Source organism: Lactuca virosa, chromosome 5, assembly GCF_052849685.1.
Source record: "Lactuca virosa cultivar CGN04683 chromosome 5, Lactuca_virosa_CGN04683_v6, whole genome shotgun sequence".
NCBI classification, from domain to species: domain Eukaryota; kingdom Viridiplantae; phylum Streptophyta; class Magnoliopsida; order Asterales; family Asteraceae; genus Lactuca; species Lactuca virosa.
Window position 1 is genome coordinate 251,690,697 of NC_136430.1, and position 16,634 is coordinate 251,707,330.

A 16,634-nucleotide genomic window follows, 5' to 3' on the forward strand; every position below is an offset into this window, starting at 1 on the left:
AACATTGTAATGAATATATGACTAATCGAAAGTTAATATTTATATTAGAATTACTTCAACAATACACATATACAAAATTCATTACAGAATAATAACATAAACATAGTGTTTTTACGTTCTCACACTATTTACTGTTTTTATTTGAACTTACTTCTATATATATATATATATATATATATATATATATATATATATATATATATATATATATATATATATATATATATTAAATATCTTATTCAGTTTTTCGATTTAACCAAAATAATAAAACTTTAACCAAAACAAACCAAATAAGATATCATTATTCGGTTAACCAAACCAAATTAACTAAATAACCGAATAACCCGAACCAAATAAACCAAACATCATTTGGTTCGGTTCGGTTATTCGGTTTCAATTTTTTATCACACTCCTAATTACAGTCATTTGGGTGTTCTGGACGTATTGAAGCGTGTTTCTATTTAGCCAACAAAAGTATCAGAAATAATTCTTATTTGATAATATCGTTTCTTATTCTTACAATTAGTTTGTTTTAAGAAACACAAATGCTACCAGTGGCGGTGCCAGGGTCAAAGTAAATGGGTATCACCCAAAAAAAATCGTGTAATATATAATAAGAAAAAAATAAAAACCGCAATTTCACTAGATATAAAGTTCAACTTCCATAACAAAGTTATTAAGTTATTTTTTAAAGTTCATATTCGCATTTTCATTTTACGAAAGCGAGTAATTACGATATCGATGATGGCGGCTTTAACAGAAGAATCCTTTAGAATGCTTTATATGGATCACTATATATATACAGAAATGGAAGTCTAAGCAAAGAACTCAACAAGCCTCATTCACTAAGTATGTTAAATGCAACCATCCACTCAAGATTTGTTCCAATTTAAGAGAGGTAAAGTGATAACATTTCTTAAAGTTGAAAGTTCATGATTTGTTGATCCCAACAGAGGTTCGATAGCACCAAAATGCATATACTACAGCAAAATCACATTCTATTAAAAAGACTAAGGTTAATACAACCATCCACTCAACGTTTGTTCCAATTTAAATGAAAAATGGAGTACATTAATATTATAGAAACCAAGTCAAGTCTGTAGGGGTGATGCATCTATCATTTCAACCAAATCATCATACCACAATCAATTCCTAAATGTCAAAATTCAACCATGAAACAAAATATTCAATTAACTTCAAACCGTAGCATGGTCTATGTTGAAATCATTTACAGGGAGTTTGACTATTAACTTGATTTCAAGTTTCAACAACAAAATAATCACTAATTATTAATCCTAAGTCCCCAATCTAACAATCCTAATTAGTAATTTCTAATTTTTCAACACAATGACAACAAATTGAATTTCAATTAACCTAACGATAATCACTAATTTTTGTACTTGATTCATTGTCCACTTTGATCAATAATCACACACCACATGAGGATTTCGTCGGAGAACACCCACCATCGAAGGCAAATCGCCGTCAGAAAGAAGGAAGGCAGCAATGACCGCATCGTTCGTGAGTCGCAAGAGGGAAGGGGGAGTCCGAAAAAAATTATACTACTGGATTTTTTTTGAGGGGCATCCCCGGATACCCCGGGCTCCAAGGTGGATCCGCCTATAAATGCTACTAACAATTGGTATGCATGGACGCATCATCCAATAATGCCTTACATGTTCCCATGGGGTTGTGTTTCTTGCTATCCAACCTGCATGTTCCCATGCTGGAAATGTAGAAAAGGGTTATGAAATTCATTTGAAATCAAATGAGGGTTAAAACAATCATTTTTATTGTTAAGAGACAGGCATTCAAATACCTGACCAAACATCAATTTATTATTCAGATACAAATTCATATAGAGCCTCTATATCATCCAGGCCTCTGCATCATCCAGATATGAGTACTCCAGATGCTACCAAACAACCCCTTAGTTTGTTTGTTTTTATGCTAGTATCTAGCTAGCTTTCGCTTATATAATATATGACTGCCTTTCCAAAAAAATGTTTGTAACAAGTGTCAAACAATTATAGCTATACTGTTTCTCTTCTATGTTTGTTGCAACAAAAACTTACAATACAACTTGGAATTTTTTATAAAATAATCTCTGAATCTCTTTAAATCATTTTTGATAACTAATAGAAGTGTTCTAAACAAAAAAAACATTTACCAAAAGGCGTTCGATCTATCAATATCAGAAGTTGATAGATATATGTTTTTCAGCAAAAAAAAAAATAAAAAAAAATAAGGGTTCAAGTCCCATTTCAAAGAAAAATATATAAATTTCCGAGTAGAATAACATGTGGACTAGTCTTAGTAAACAAAAAAACCTTTGCCACAATAAGTTATGTAGGGGTATATTTTGCAAGTTCATGTAAACTACAAGGGCTTATCTTTGATAAAATAAATCCAGACCCGCACGGCTTACGGAGTGCAGTCATCAATCAAATTCAACGAAATCAAGCAAACAGTGACGCTGCTTCATTAGGGTTTTATCAAATTCTACACTCAGCTCCAGAAGTTTACCAGAAATGGCCGATGAAGCAAACAAAACCGTAGTTTTCTCCTTCATTTATTGAAAATTGATTTAGGCATACATACGTGAATTATTTTGAATGTTCCCTCACTAATCGCGGAATACGATTTGTGTTATTAGGCTTTTGTGGAGATTCAAGGTCGCATGATTGAGACCACTGCTAAGTTGAAACAGGTAGCTTTTTCTTGTTCTTTTTCACACATGGTTACTCGTTGCATTGTATCCAAGTTAGTTACCTTTCTTAGAAGTTGAAAGCCATGTATTTTTCGAATCTGGGAAAACCCTTTTGATCTCTAAAGCTCTAAATCAAAGTGTAGCGCTCTATTCTTATTGAAACGAAGGTTTTATATATTTTCTTTCTGTTTTTTGTGCTTCTTTGTTCTTCAATTGTGTGCTTTTTTGCTTCTTATTGACATTTACACTGGATAGAAAGGGATCAGACACTCAAATTCTACCTCAAACAAGAAAAAGCTCAATTAAATCAATTTCTTCATAATTGTCCACTTGAAGATTTTGATAACCCAACCACTTTTTTATTGAGAGACAATGATCTAAAGATTTTGATTACCCAGCTGTAATCATCATCATACATAGTTGATTAATTGTGTGTCTTTCAGGTTCAAAACCAGATGCGAAACAAGGAAAGTGAAAAGAAACGTGCTTATCTAACCTTAGAGGAACTGCAACAGTTGTCAGATGACACAAACACTTACAAATCTATAGGTATCAAATTTTTACTACATACAGTTTTTCTTTTTGTATCAAGTAAAAAAGAAACTCCTGTTTGTTTTATTCATCTTTTTTTAATTTTCATTTTGCAGGGAGAACGTGAGTACTGGATACCCTTTATACCCCTACTACTATACCCTTCTCCATTCATAATTAACTGAGTACAATAATTTTGCATTTCCCCAAAGCTGAAGCAAATGAATTATTATGATTTATGATTATTCTCAAACATCAATTTTCATCTTTTTATCAGTTTATAGCTGTTTAATCCCCTTAACCAATTTGATTTTTCTATGTCAAATGACTAGTTTGTGAAAGAGTTTTAAAGTATAATGTTCTAATAAGAAAAAATGAAACTAGAACATAATTATACACAAATAATTGAAATTATGTTGCTGTTTCTTGCATTTATTCGTTTACAAAAAACATCCAAAATCATCATACAATATCTGTTCATATTAATTTGGATATTCTCATGTAGTAAAAGATTCTTCTTTATTGTTATTTCTCACTGCTTTATTATATATAATTTTTGTATATGATAAACAGGTTTGTCTTAGAGCCAAAACCATTTTTAATGGATGAACAAGAAAAGAAGCTCAAGGATAGTGAAACTGCAATTGCATCCTTACAGGTTTGCTCCTCTTTTATATCCTTTTTATATACTGAAATTAAAAAAAATATATATATAAAAAGGAAACACTCGTATACAACTTTATTAGATTAAGAGGGCAAGGGGCTTTTCCCTCATTAAGTTCTTTATGGGTGATGTTTGTTGGATAATGTGCTGTTTACATAAGTTTTTTCTTCTTTTTCTAGAATGATTACACCGTCTTAATGAGATTAAATGACCAATTTACCCTTACATTTTAATATTTTCACAATATTCATCAAGTATAATGTGAGAGGAAAACATAAGAAGGGCAAATAGGTAAAGGGTTGTTTCTTTTTGACTTAATGAGCTTAATGAGTTCACAACTTAATCTCAACAATTATATATGGCTGTTTTTTTTTTTTTTTTTTACTTAATCTAGACATAATGACTTAATGTGTTAAGCCAAAAAACATGGGTTAATGTATCAAGACATCAGCCATTTACCTTTTTGCCCTTCTTTTTTTTTCTCCCAAATCACGTTCAAATCGATGAATCTTGTTAAGATTGATGAGTATTGTTAAATTGTTTGTTATTTTGTTGAATATTCTTTCATGTGAATAGACTTCAAAGGAGTACCTTGAGAAACAACTGGGAGAGGTGGAGACAAATTTAAGGGAGCTTCTGCAACAAGATCCAGGTCTTGCTCGCCAGATAATGTCCATGGCTGTTGTCTAACCATTTCTTAAAATCAATCCACAAGAATCCATGATTATGAAATCCAAATGGTGTAGTGGAGTTTGTATGTGATGTTTATGAAGAGTATTTATGTTGCATATTTTTGTAAGCCACCAAGAACAAAAATCATACAACATGCATCGACCACTTGGAATTTTTGTAATCGGATATCTACTTTTAAATTTGTCATTCATTTACTCAATGTAAACAATTATAGACTACTAGGTAAGCACAATTGGTTTTGGAGTGATTGGTAGCTATATATGGTGTCTTTGGTAAAACTAGCTGGTTGTTGAAAAGTATTAAACTTTTATTTGTGTAGAAGCGTTCGACAAAAGTATCTATAACCATTTGGATTTAGGTACTTGGTGACAAGGTACTTGGTAGTATCTTCCTAATGTGTCTTGTATTTGAGTTCTAAAGCTTTGTATTTAGATTCTAAAGCTTTCTAGAATATCTTTAACCAGACTCTTTGTACTTGATATGAAGAAAACGTAAGTCCTTAGATTCTTTGTCCAAAGACTTAAAATTTTCTAGTTCGCAAATTGCTTGTGGATTTGGGGCTTTTACTGTTTTGAAGATCAGATTAGCTTCGAGAACATAAGCAAGCTTTTACACAATGAGTAAGTAGACAATTTGACTTTATCATCCCGAAGAGTGTAGTTTTGACAAATGAAGCGACCAGTTTGACAAATTCTTGGTTCATCAGTCGAAAGTTTGCAAAAGAAATCCTAGTACCTACTTATGCCATTCGTTTGATAAATTTTTGTCATTATAAAAACCTTCAAGATTGTTGTAAAGCAGAGTCGAAAGTTTGCAAAAGAAATCCTAGTACCTACTTATGCCATTCGTTTGATAAATTTTTGTCATTATAAAAACCTTCAAGATTGTTGTAAATCAGACCAGATAGACACAAGAAAACCGAAAAATAATATTAAGAATTATATGTCGATTAGTTGCGATAATAAATCATATTATTTAGTAGTATTAGTTATCAAGTTTCGTCTAGAAACCAAATTGATCATTCGCGACCAGAGCTGATTATAAAAAATATAGAAGGAAAATTGTTCCTTTGTCATACAACTAAACAACAAAATTAAAAACCAACCTCATTGTTGTCGATCTCGACTAGAGTAAAACTTTACGCAAGAAGCTCATGTCTTTATAGGTCTTTACACCGCTCTAAGACGATAACCTTCGAAATAAAACTCATGATTTGATGCAGAATGTCTTTCGTTCTGATATCTATGAAAGAAGAGATAAACGCAAAACGATTACTCGGAAAACAAGAAGAAAGTTGGAAATCACAGAGAAAGAGAGAAGAACAGAAAGCTGTAAGTTTTAAGGTGTGAAATAAATGAGACCTGAGAGGTCTTATTATATCAATACTAAAAAAGAAAGTCGGTGGCCTGACTTTCCTTTTCACCATTTAGTCCTTGCACATTTTATTTCTATCATTTTTTTCCTTTTAGTTTGTAAAAAGAAACTTTATATCCTTTACTTTTCAAAATTACACTTTTATCCCCTTCAACTTTGAAAAACTTTCTAAATTGTCACTTTCATCCCATCCATTTTCTAAACTTTCATGTTTAGCTCCGTACTATATATAATATGATATTTTATAGTTATCACCACTCAACTTTATAAAATATCACTTTCACCCCCTCCGCTTTGAAAGAATTCTTCCTCCATATTATATATAATCTAATTTCCTATCCACCGGCTTTATCTATGTTTTGACATAAAAGTTTTACAATTTGTGCTTATTTTAAAGCATTTTTCTTGGTATGAATGTGGTCTTTGACTTTTATGCTTTGGCAAATTAAGTCATTCTAAGTTTATATGCATCACTTTGGCCCCTGACTTTTATGGTTTGGCACTTAAGCCTTCTTAAACTTATATTGTTACTTCTTATATTTAAATCCATTACTGCTGCCGCAGCATGAGACGAATAAAATTCTAGTTTATACTAAATACAAAAACGTGAATCCTCCAAAAAGCTATTTGATGACGACACCCCACCACCTAAATTTTGCCACGTGGCAATTCGAGTTTCGAATCCAATGACGTCGTTATCTGCCATCTCATCCAATTCAACATGAAGTTTAACCCGTCTTTGTGGAGGCTTTTGGGATGTTCATGCTTATTCGAATTCAAAACCAATCAAAGTGCTGATTGGGGCCGATTAAACCCGAACTTGCCAATCTCTTGTCTTCACTAAAGCCTTTAAAGGCGTGCCAAAGACAAAGCTTATAATCCCACTTTTGGTTTCCTCCCCCACCAATATGAGTTAATAGGAAACTTGCCTACTAACACATAATCCATTAAATTGTTAATGCGTTGAAGTTTAGATTTAAGGCCTAGGCGTTGATAATTTTTTTTTCTAGAGGTTACACCTCTATAAAAAAATTACAAAAATTTCTAAACTACTTGAAAAATTTTAGGATGTAATGGAAAGATTTAAGGGGTAGCGCACACAAATCTTGACCACTAACCAGGTAACACTAACCAGGTCTACCGCAGGTAAGGTGTCCACATGAATATGTGAGCATCATATAGTGGTAGTAATGATGGTAGATTGATTTTAGTTATTTATATAATAATAATAATAATAATAATAATAATAATAATAAACAACGAACAAAATAAACATTTTAAAAAATTTACCGCTAGATTTAATGGCTCACAAATCACCTCAAAGCAATCTTGTTAAGATCCCGATCTTGATCTTAAAATCTTCCGATTTTAAGATCATACAAACCAAAAACGATCGGGGTCTTTTTTTTTTCTTCCGATCGACAGAGATATCATTAAGCTACTAAGAAGCTAGACAAAACCAACAAAAATTACATGCAAGAGATAGTGAGAGTTGGATTATGTAACCATGTAACCAATTCAAATTCAAAATACGACACCTACTATTAGCCCAAAGAAAAGAATGAGTAACAATCTGGTCAAACAACAAACTATTTCTAGGAATTCCTCTACCAAAAATACAGTCATTATGAAACCACCAGATATCCCACCATAAGGTAAGAAATGAGGCTCCCCAAAACTCTTTTTGAACCTTATACATCCTTATAGAACAAAACCAAATAATCCAATCCCGTATAGAGGTCGAAGCAGGCACCGAACATTCCCACCATCTACCCAAAAAAAGCAATAAATCAATGGCCATGGAGCACCCAAAAAAAGATGGTTTACTGATTTCATCTCTTGATAACAAATTAGACACATAATAGAAGGAAATCAAGACCTCTACTAGACAAATTTGCCTTAGTAGGGAGCTAGGTGTAACCGTCAACTAAAAACATTAATTTTTATAGGAACAAAAGAACACCATCTAGTCGTGGTATCTGGACAAATAAAAATTTTCTTATCAATCTCTAACTGAGCAGAGCTAATCGAAAACAAACATGAACCAACTAACGTCTAACTCCATCTATCAGGGATAGGGGAAATAACCACCGTGTTTAGCAAAGCCGAGAACTCCTCCCACTGAACAATTTCGACACCTCCTTTAGGCATGCAAAAAAAAAAAAAAAAAAACGAACCCAATCCATAAGTCTGCATAAGTTTTTAGTCCACCGAAACCTGCTTATCTAACTCCAAAGCATAAAGTCTATGAAACTTATTCTTCAAAGGCATGTCATCAATTCATATAACCTCCCAAAAACTCGTATCCGAACCATCACCGATTTTCTTTTTATAAAAAGAAAAAGGTTAATACCTTTAGAATATAAATTGTCTAACACCTTTATAATAGAAACCCAAACTGAGCTGCAAGGATTTCTATGAGGAATATTACCAATCAAACCATGAACACCATGTATATCCTCCCAAAAAGGATCCTGATCTTACTAGGATCTATATGAAGCAAGATCTACAGTGGGATCTTAGGATCCTAACAAAGATTTTAAGATCTTAATACAATCTGATCCCACACCTCTAGTTTTATTATATAGACGAGTCTGAAATTTTTTTTCTATTCAACTTGAAATTAAGCATTGCAAGTTGCAAAAAAGCTAATAAAACATCATCACTTCATCAATTTATCACGAATTAGACAAATTACACTAATGATATTCCATTTATGATCTTAAGCCTTTAGTTGTAGATCATAATGATCTTGTTTCTTTTTATAATTGAAATGTTTTATTCCTAATTTTTATGGTTTGCAACAATAAAAATTATGGTTCATGTTTTATAAGTTAAAATTGGCTTTATATCGACATCTTAATCCATATCATGTAATAATGTATATTGCACAACCAAGATATTACGAGCAAATTTGAATATGACTTCATTTTGCTAGGATATTCTGATCCGATTCGATCTGACAATCACGATCTTGCAACACATTAAACGATCTTAGGTAAGATCTCGATCTTGAAAACCTTGCCTCAAAGAAAGAAAACCAAAGAACTAGTAATGCAATTATTCATATTTATAATGGTGATATGGAAAATAAATTCAAAGTAGTATTAATATCTGCACTTATGTTTGAATTAAATCGAAACATTTATAATAAGCAAAATACCAACATGGCAATGCAGAGTTATCGCTTTCTTCCAAAAAATGTTAATACATTTTTGTGGCGTGCCTTGTTTGATTGTTTGCCTATTAATTGGAAGCTAAGCCATAACGGAGTTAAAGTCCACTCTATTCTTTGTCCGATTTATATTGTTGGTGTGGAAGCTCTTGATCATCTTTTTTTTTTTTTTGTGAGCTTGCTTTCAACATTTGGAGGAAAATATTCTCTTTGTGTGATTTAAAGACACTCTGTGACATATATCTTTAACTAGATTGATGTTATGGAAGGTGGTTCTAAGAAGCGAGATACTATGGAGGATATAATTGTTGTGGGAATTTGGTCAATTTGGAGACACCAAAATGATTTGATTTTTGCTGAGGAAATTCCACGAATAGACAATTTTTTTTGATAACATCGTCGATTTCTCTTTTAATTGGTTTGTTTTTAAAAATTTCAAAGTTTCTGCTAGATGGGTTCATTGGTTATCAAACTTGTTTCTAGCTATTTCTTTGTAATTTTCTAGTTCATTGCTAGCTTCTTTTATAAAATTCAGTTGTTCTAAAAAAATATGACTTGGTCGATCACTTACCCTACTCAATGAATTACTCGAGACATTTTTAAGAGGTATATGTATATCCAACAATCTAGATGAAAAAAACAAAAAAACATCATGTATTCAACAAGCTTATTCCTTATAAGAATGATAGTATAAAAACAATAATCCTAATATTTTATGAATGTGATTTGAAAGGTTAATAGTATAAAAACAATAATCCTAACATACATGATGACATGAGAAAGCATCTAATGAAATATAAATACGCCTCACATTTTATTCATTAGTCGTGATTTTCTAGTGATAGATACCCTTCATTGTATTTAGCTATTTGTAAGTGTGCATGTTTATTTAAACGATTCCTACTTCAAGTCAAATTGTAAATGTCGAACTTTAGTGTATGTAAAGTCATATCCTATGTTTTCCTAAGTCAGTTAAGCCATGACTAGTCAAATGCTTTTAAATGTGATATAGACAGACTGAATCTAAGTGAGTCAGATCCAACCTTTTACTAGACCAGTAAGAAACACATCAAACAATTCATAAATTTTAAAGAATTTTGAAAAAATCATTATAATTTAATTATTATTATTATTATTATTATTATAATTATTATTAGACCATCAACAAAACAATATTACTATTATTATTTTTACCCTCATTATCTAAATATGACAATTGTTATCAATTCATACGGGTAGGATCCCAGTATACCGATTTTAATTATTTTTGTTTTAGAAACAAATTTTTTTTTTTCGATTTTCTAAAATTGTTAGGTTTTTGGTTTAACTTATTTTAACTGTGTGTTGTTTTTTCATTAGTTGCATGCCAGCTGATTTATTAAATATAAACCACTTATACTCAATACATATCGTTAATATATTATTAAATTATATTTAGATTAAATGGTTAAATTGATCCTACTTAATAAATAACTATGTCATTTACTAATATTTTACATCAAGCACACTAACCACTAACCACAGTTGAGGGTAGGGGAACTGATAATTGGGGGTTGGGTGGGCAAAAATTATGTTCGTTTAGCTGGTGGAGAGATTTTCATTTTATAGCGTGTTTGACAAATTAGCTATATATTATATATAGTTGGAAGCTGTAGTTTTTATTTATATATAAATGTTTGACAAAAATAGATAAAAACTATTTGAAATAACTTTTGGATTCTAAATTTTTTGTTTAAAATATAAAAAGTCTTGTAAAACAATTTTTTTTTAATACCGAGTTTTTTCTTAAAAACTGAAAGCTAAGGAGTTTAGTTTCCTTGACATGGAAGATATGTTCACAAATTAACACCGTCTACTAGATAACTTAATCATAATAAAGGAAAATAAAAAAACATATCTTTACTATTTTATTGAACAATTTAAGTTTTCATGTTAATGTAAAACCCCCTGCATTTTTTATCTTATGAAAGTATGTAAACAACCAGTTTTGTCAATAAATCTACCTATTTTTGATAATACTAGAAATTATAAGAGTTTAATCACAAGGCTTAATTAATTAATAAAAGGATAAAAATAAAGTTCCTTATTGTTTTGCTGATGAATATAATCTTGGAAACCAACTTATAATGTACAAATCATCAAATCTTGTTGTCAAACATTTTTGTTTCGGAGATTCGTCATTTTGTCCACTATCTCATGCAGATTTCAAACCAGGCACATTCTACTTTTTGGTATATATACGCACACACCCTGTAATCATTTTAAAACACACACCATCTAACATATTGCGAACAATATTGGGCAAAGCTCTGAAAATGGACATCTTCTATGCTTCTCTTCTCTCTGTTTTTGTTCTTGTTGTTTCATTCTATCTTCATTTTCTCCTATACAAGTATAAACCAACAGAAGACGGAAAAGTACTTCCCCCAGGTAGAACTGGGTGGCCCATAATCGGAGAAAGTATTGAGTTTCTTGCCACCGGATGGAAAGGTTGTCCAGAAAAGTTCATATTTGATCGCATGTCAAAGTTTTCTTCAGTAGTGTTTCGAACGTCTCTCATGTTGGAGGATGCTGCAGTCTTCTGTGGGGCCCAAGGTAACAAATTCTTGTTCATGAATGAGAACAAGCTCGTACAGGGATGGTGGCCTGCTTCGGTGGACAAAATCTTTCCTTCTTCTGACAAGACCTCCAAGATAGAAGCAATTAAAATGAGAAAGATGCTTCCCAACTTTTTCAAACCTGAAGCATTGCATCGTTATGTGCCTATTATGGATGTCGTGACACAGCAACACTTTGCAAATGGATGGGAAGGGAAGGACGAAATCGTGACCTATGAACTCACCAAAAACTTCACTTTTTGGCTTGCATGCAAGATTTTTGTTAGTATTGATGACCCTGAACGTGTACGATACCTATCTACTCCATTTGAGAGCATTGCTTCAGGGATTCTGTCAATCCCTATTGACCTTCCTGGGACAACGTTCCGAAGAGGAATCAATGCTGCCAACTTCATAAGAAAAGAACTCTTAGCCATAGTGAAGCAAAGGAAGATTGATTTGGCTGAAGGGAAAGCAACACCAACCCAAGACATATTGTCACACATGCTTCTGACTAGCGATGAAGATGGAAAGTTCATGGCCGAATATGATATAGCTGACAAGATAATAGGGTTGTTGATCGGTGGCCATGATACTGCAAGTTCAGCTTGTGCGTTTATCGTTAAGTATCTTGCGGAGTTGCCTGAGATTTATGATGGAGTCTACAAAGGTATATAGAGTTGATACAGTCGATGCACAATCACATGCTAATAATAATAGTAAATTAGTTATCCTATAGGTCAACGGATAATTGAAGATATATTAATATTAATTTGTCATCCTAATATGTTAAACACATGCAGAGCAATCTGAGATAGCAAAATCGAAAGCACCTGGGGAGCTGTTGAACTGGGATGATCTATCAAAGATGAAGTACTCATGGAACGTTGCATGTGAAGTTATGAGGTTAGCCCCACCGCTACAAGGAGCTTTCAGAGAAGCCATTACCGACTTTAATTACAACGGCTATTCTATCCCCAAGGGCTGGAAGGTAATTTACACACACGATTAAAAACAAGACTTGTTGTTAATATATACTCGCAATTAACATGATTTAACTTAACTAATTTATTTTATACAGTTGTACTGGAGTGCAAATTCAACGCACAAAAACCCTGAGTGCTTCCCAGAACCTCAGAAATTTGATCCATCAAGATTCGAAGGCAGTGGACCGGCGCCTTACACATTTGTGCCATTTGGAGGAGGACCACGCATGTGTCCTGGAAAAGAGTATGCTCGACTAGAAATACTTGTGTTCATGCATCATCTCGTAACAAAGTTCAAGTGGGAGAAAATGATTCCTGATGAGAAGATTGTCGTCAACCCAATGCCTAGTCCAGCCAAAGGTCTACCTATTCGTCTTTACCCTCATAAAGCTTGAAGATGGTGTCATTTATATGGACCAAAGATTTGTGTTTGTGCTTCAGATAAGTAGTAACGTCATGAAGAGAGTTGATTTCAAATGTTGCACAAATGGGATCTCAAAATCTTTAAAACAGACTGCTATGTTTTGCAATATGTTTCCTGTAAATCTTATGTGGTTCTTCTCCTTCTCTTGTAATTCATTGTGATTCAATAATACTGTATTTCATTTATTATACGGACAAAACACACTGGATATGTGAGTTTTGGTGGGTTTCAAGCGGTTAAGACTTCTAGGGTAATTTAAAAACGGTGAGTTTAAAGCTTATACTTTGGTATTGTGATCGATCTAAAAGGTTTTTTGGTTTTAATAAATTTTTTGAAAGGAATAATGAAACTGAACTTAACCTATGCATTTCGTTGACATGCTATAGAATAGAATGAATTTGTAATTCTTTGAAGTTGAAATGCAAATTAACACTACAAGGAAATGAGCAATTAGCGGGGACAAAAGTCGCCGGTAAAGGGTCGAGAAGTCGCCGCTAAAGCTAATAGCGGCGACACGTCGCCGGTAAAGAGTCGCCGCTACTGCTTCGTCGCTATTGATCAGATTGTCGCCGCTAAAGACAAATGTCGCCGCTAATGCACCTGTCGCCGCTAATACTTCTTGTCGCCGCTAAAGAGAATGTCGCCGGTAATAGTGTCGCCGGTAATAACGTTTTTCATTTTTTTTTTATATTTGCGATTTTGGGTATAATTTATTCAAAATATTGTTATAATTAATTCTATACCAAAAATTACATAACAACATCAAATTAAATACCAAATATTGTTATAATTAATTTAATACCAAAATAAAACAACCAAAAGTTTGATAATTCTAACAAGTAGCAAAGTAAGTTTTACAATTCTAACAAATAGCAAAGTGTGACAAGTATAACATACAAATAAAGCTCCTCCCTACATATCATCATCTTCGTTCCCATCATTTCCTCATTGATTATTTTGTGATTGAAAAAACGAATAAAACTTCTCCCTACATGCCGGGTCGTTGAGCAATGCCCGAAGATTTTCCAACTACATAATAAATAACAACATATATAAATTATAAGTTAAATTTTCCAACTAGGAACGAAAACACAATTACCAAATCCACATGCATTTTATGACGCCAAAGTACATTGCTATTTTTAAACTAAGACAAAAAAGCAAAGTACATTGTTATTTCTTACATATGGGACAAAAACTCAAATACCAAAGCTTTTAGCAAATACTCACCAAAAACCAAAATGACCAAATCAACATACATTTTATGATGCCAAACTACATTTCTATTTTTAAAGTAAGCCAAATAACCAAAGTACATTTTTATTTATTGCACTTGGGAGAAAAACCCAATTACCAAACCTTTTAGCAAATAATCACCACAAAACCAAAATGACCAAATCAACATGCATTTTATGATACCAAAGTACATCGTTATTTTTAAACTAAGACAAAAAACCAAAATACATTGCTATTTGTTGCACTTGGGACAAAAAAACTAATTACCAAAGCTTTTAGAAAATAATCACCACCAACAAAAATTACCAACTCAACATGCATTTATTGAAATTAAATAATCTTGTTTTACTTGTGATGGTTGTGAGGATTGTGGTGATGGTTGCGACGACTGTGAAATCGGTGGGAGAGCAGAAGGTTTACGGCCGATGCCTCTGATATGGCCACGTCGCACTCCTAATACTTTCTCAAAAGCGGCTCTTTCTTGAGCGGGTGTTAACTCACTTTCACCTTCAGTTTGTTCTAAGAGCTCTTTGACTAACCGATTCTGTAATTCCCAAAAGTGAGTAACAATTAAGTATAAATAAACACTTAATTATATAATAAAATTATAATTAATTACTTACATATTGTTGTTCCGCCTCGGTAGTAACAAATACACCATCCCTATCGGTATGAGCCTTGCGAAACGTTTCCAATCTCTTAAGGTTCTGTTTAACATTAGAAATTAGATTATATTTTAAATAAATAATTACATGTATCGTACGTTACTTTCTTATAGCAAGTACTGCTATACGAGCTCGACCCCCCACGATTCACGTTCGTTTACATTTGACGGATTTTTTTGTTCCTTTCTGAAGCAATTCTGTGTTCGTCCGTTTGGAAATACTCAACAACTTTCTTCCAATTATCAGCATCCATACCCTCTGGAGGGTTGGCTAATGCTCTCGAGATATCATCATACCCTCCAACTATCAAAAAATATTCTTTTGCGTCAGCTTTCCGTTCTCGATAACCTTTTAACAAAGCTGCTTGAAAACTCTCTGTCAACATATTAGCTTATACATCCTGGTACATCTGATCCAAATCAAACTTTGTCTACAAAAAAAAAAGTTAACCAAGTAAAAACCAGTCATAATTAACCATATAAAATATTTTTAAATAAATAATTACCCCTAAATATTGTATTACGACGTCCTTTATTGCAGGAGAAACTTTTTTCCAAGTCCATTTATTAAAAGGGACCATATGCCACATTGTTTTTCTAATTTCTCGTGAAAACATGTCTTTCGGCTCTCCTACGGGATCATATGTTATATCCCTATCATACTCCATGGTAATCGGTTTGTCCTTATTCTGTAATATCGCTCTTTCAAGCTTTATATTTTTGGCTTTGCCTCGGACTTTCGTACGTACACGTTGCTCAACTTCAAATGTACTTAAAAATTATTAGAAATGGTATTTAATTTATAATAACTGAATAAAAATAGTAAATAAAAATTCATAATAAAACTTACGGTCTTGCTCATGACCATCACCTCTACCACCTGGGAAAGGTGGGTCCTCAGCTCCATCACCCCCATGTCCACGACCCATAACAACAGCAATGGTATACACAAACAAAAGCCAAATTGACAACATTTCCTGAAAAATTATAAGATATACAGATACAATTTTTATTACAAATTCACATTACATAGAAATAAACATTTACATAGGAATAAACATTTTCTATTTAAACTAAAACTTTCTAGTATTTGTATATAAGTTTTTAAACAATTTTATAACATTTTTTTGTTTTTTTTTCAATTATAACAATAATTTATTTTTTTATTTTTTTCCAATTATAGCATCCTACTTATATCAAAACTTTAGTTTTGAATTTATTACCTTAATGCCTTTTACTTTTCAAATTTTCATATCGATAGTTTGAAATATGATACAAGAATGAACAACACAATAGAAAGATAGATAGGAACAAAACTAATATATTGAAAAACTTAGTAACCTTTTACCATATTATTGATTTAATTAAAGAAAAATTATATATATATATATATATATATATATATATATATATATATATTTTCTGTTACTTATAAATAATAATATAGATAATTTATTAATTTTATTTTTTAATTTGAACATTTATCATGACAATAGAAAGATAGATAGGAACAAAACTAATTTTTTTAATTAAATGAAATAAACAAATCAAATCAAAGAGATGGTATTTAGACCAACTAC

The 16,634-nt window shown here is 32.1% G+C and overlaps 2 protein-coding genes across 2 annotated transcripts; both read left to right on the top strand.

Annotated features, from left to right (window-relative positions):
* Positions 1-2,416: 2,416 nt before the first annotated feature.
* Positions 2,417-4,788, top strand: PFD1 (PREFOLDIN 1). The gene is made up of 6 exons (XM_079047464.1): positions 2,417-2,555; positions 2,657-2,710; positions 3,154-3,259; positions 3,358-3,364; positions 3,815-3,899; positions 4,482-4,788. Exons 1-6 carry the CDS (start codon positions 2,532-2,534, stop codon positions 4,593-4,595), a joined length of 390 nt encoding a protein of 129 aa, XP_078903590.1. The 5' UTR covers positions 2,417-2,531; the 3' UTR covers positions 4,596-4,788.
* A 6,674-nt stretch (positions 4,789-11,462) lies between these two features.
* On the top strand, positions 11,463-13,339 carry LOC145115042 (beta-amyrin 28-monooxygenase-like). Its single transcript, XM_079051187.1, has 3 exons — positions 11,463-12,414; positions 12,548-12,735; positions 12,826-13,339. The coding sequence occupies exons 1-3, from the start codon at positions 11,463-11,465 to the stop codon at positions 13,123-13,125; spliced, it is 1,440 nt and encodes a 479-aa protein (XP_078907313.1). The 3' UTR covers positions 13,126-13,339.
* Positions 13,340-16,634: the final 3,295 nt, after the last annotated feature.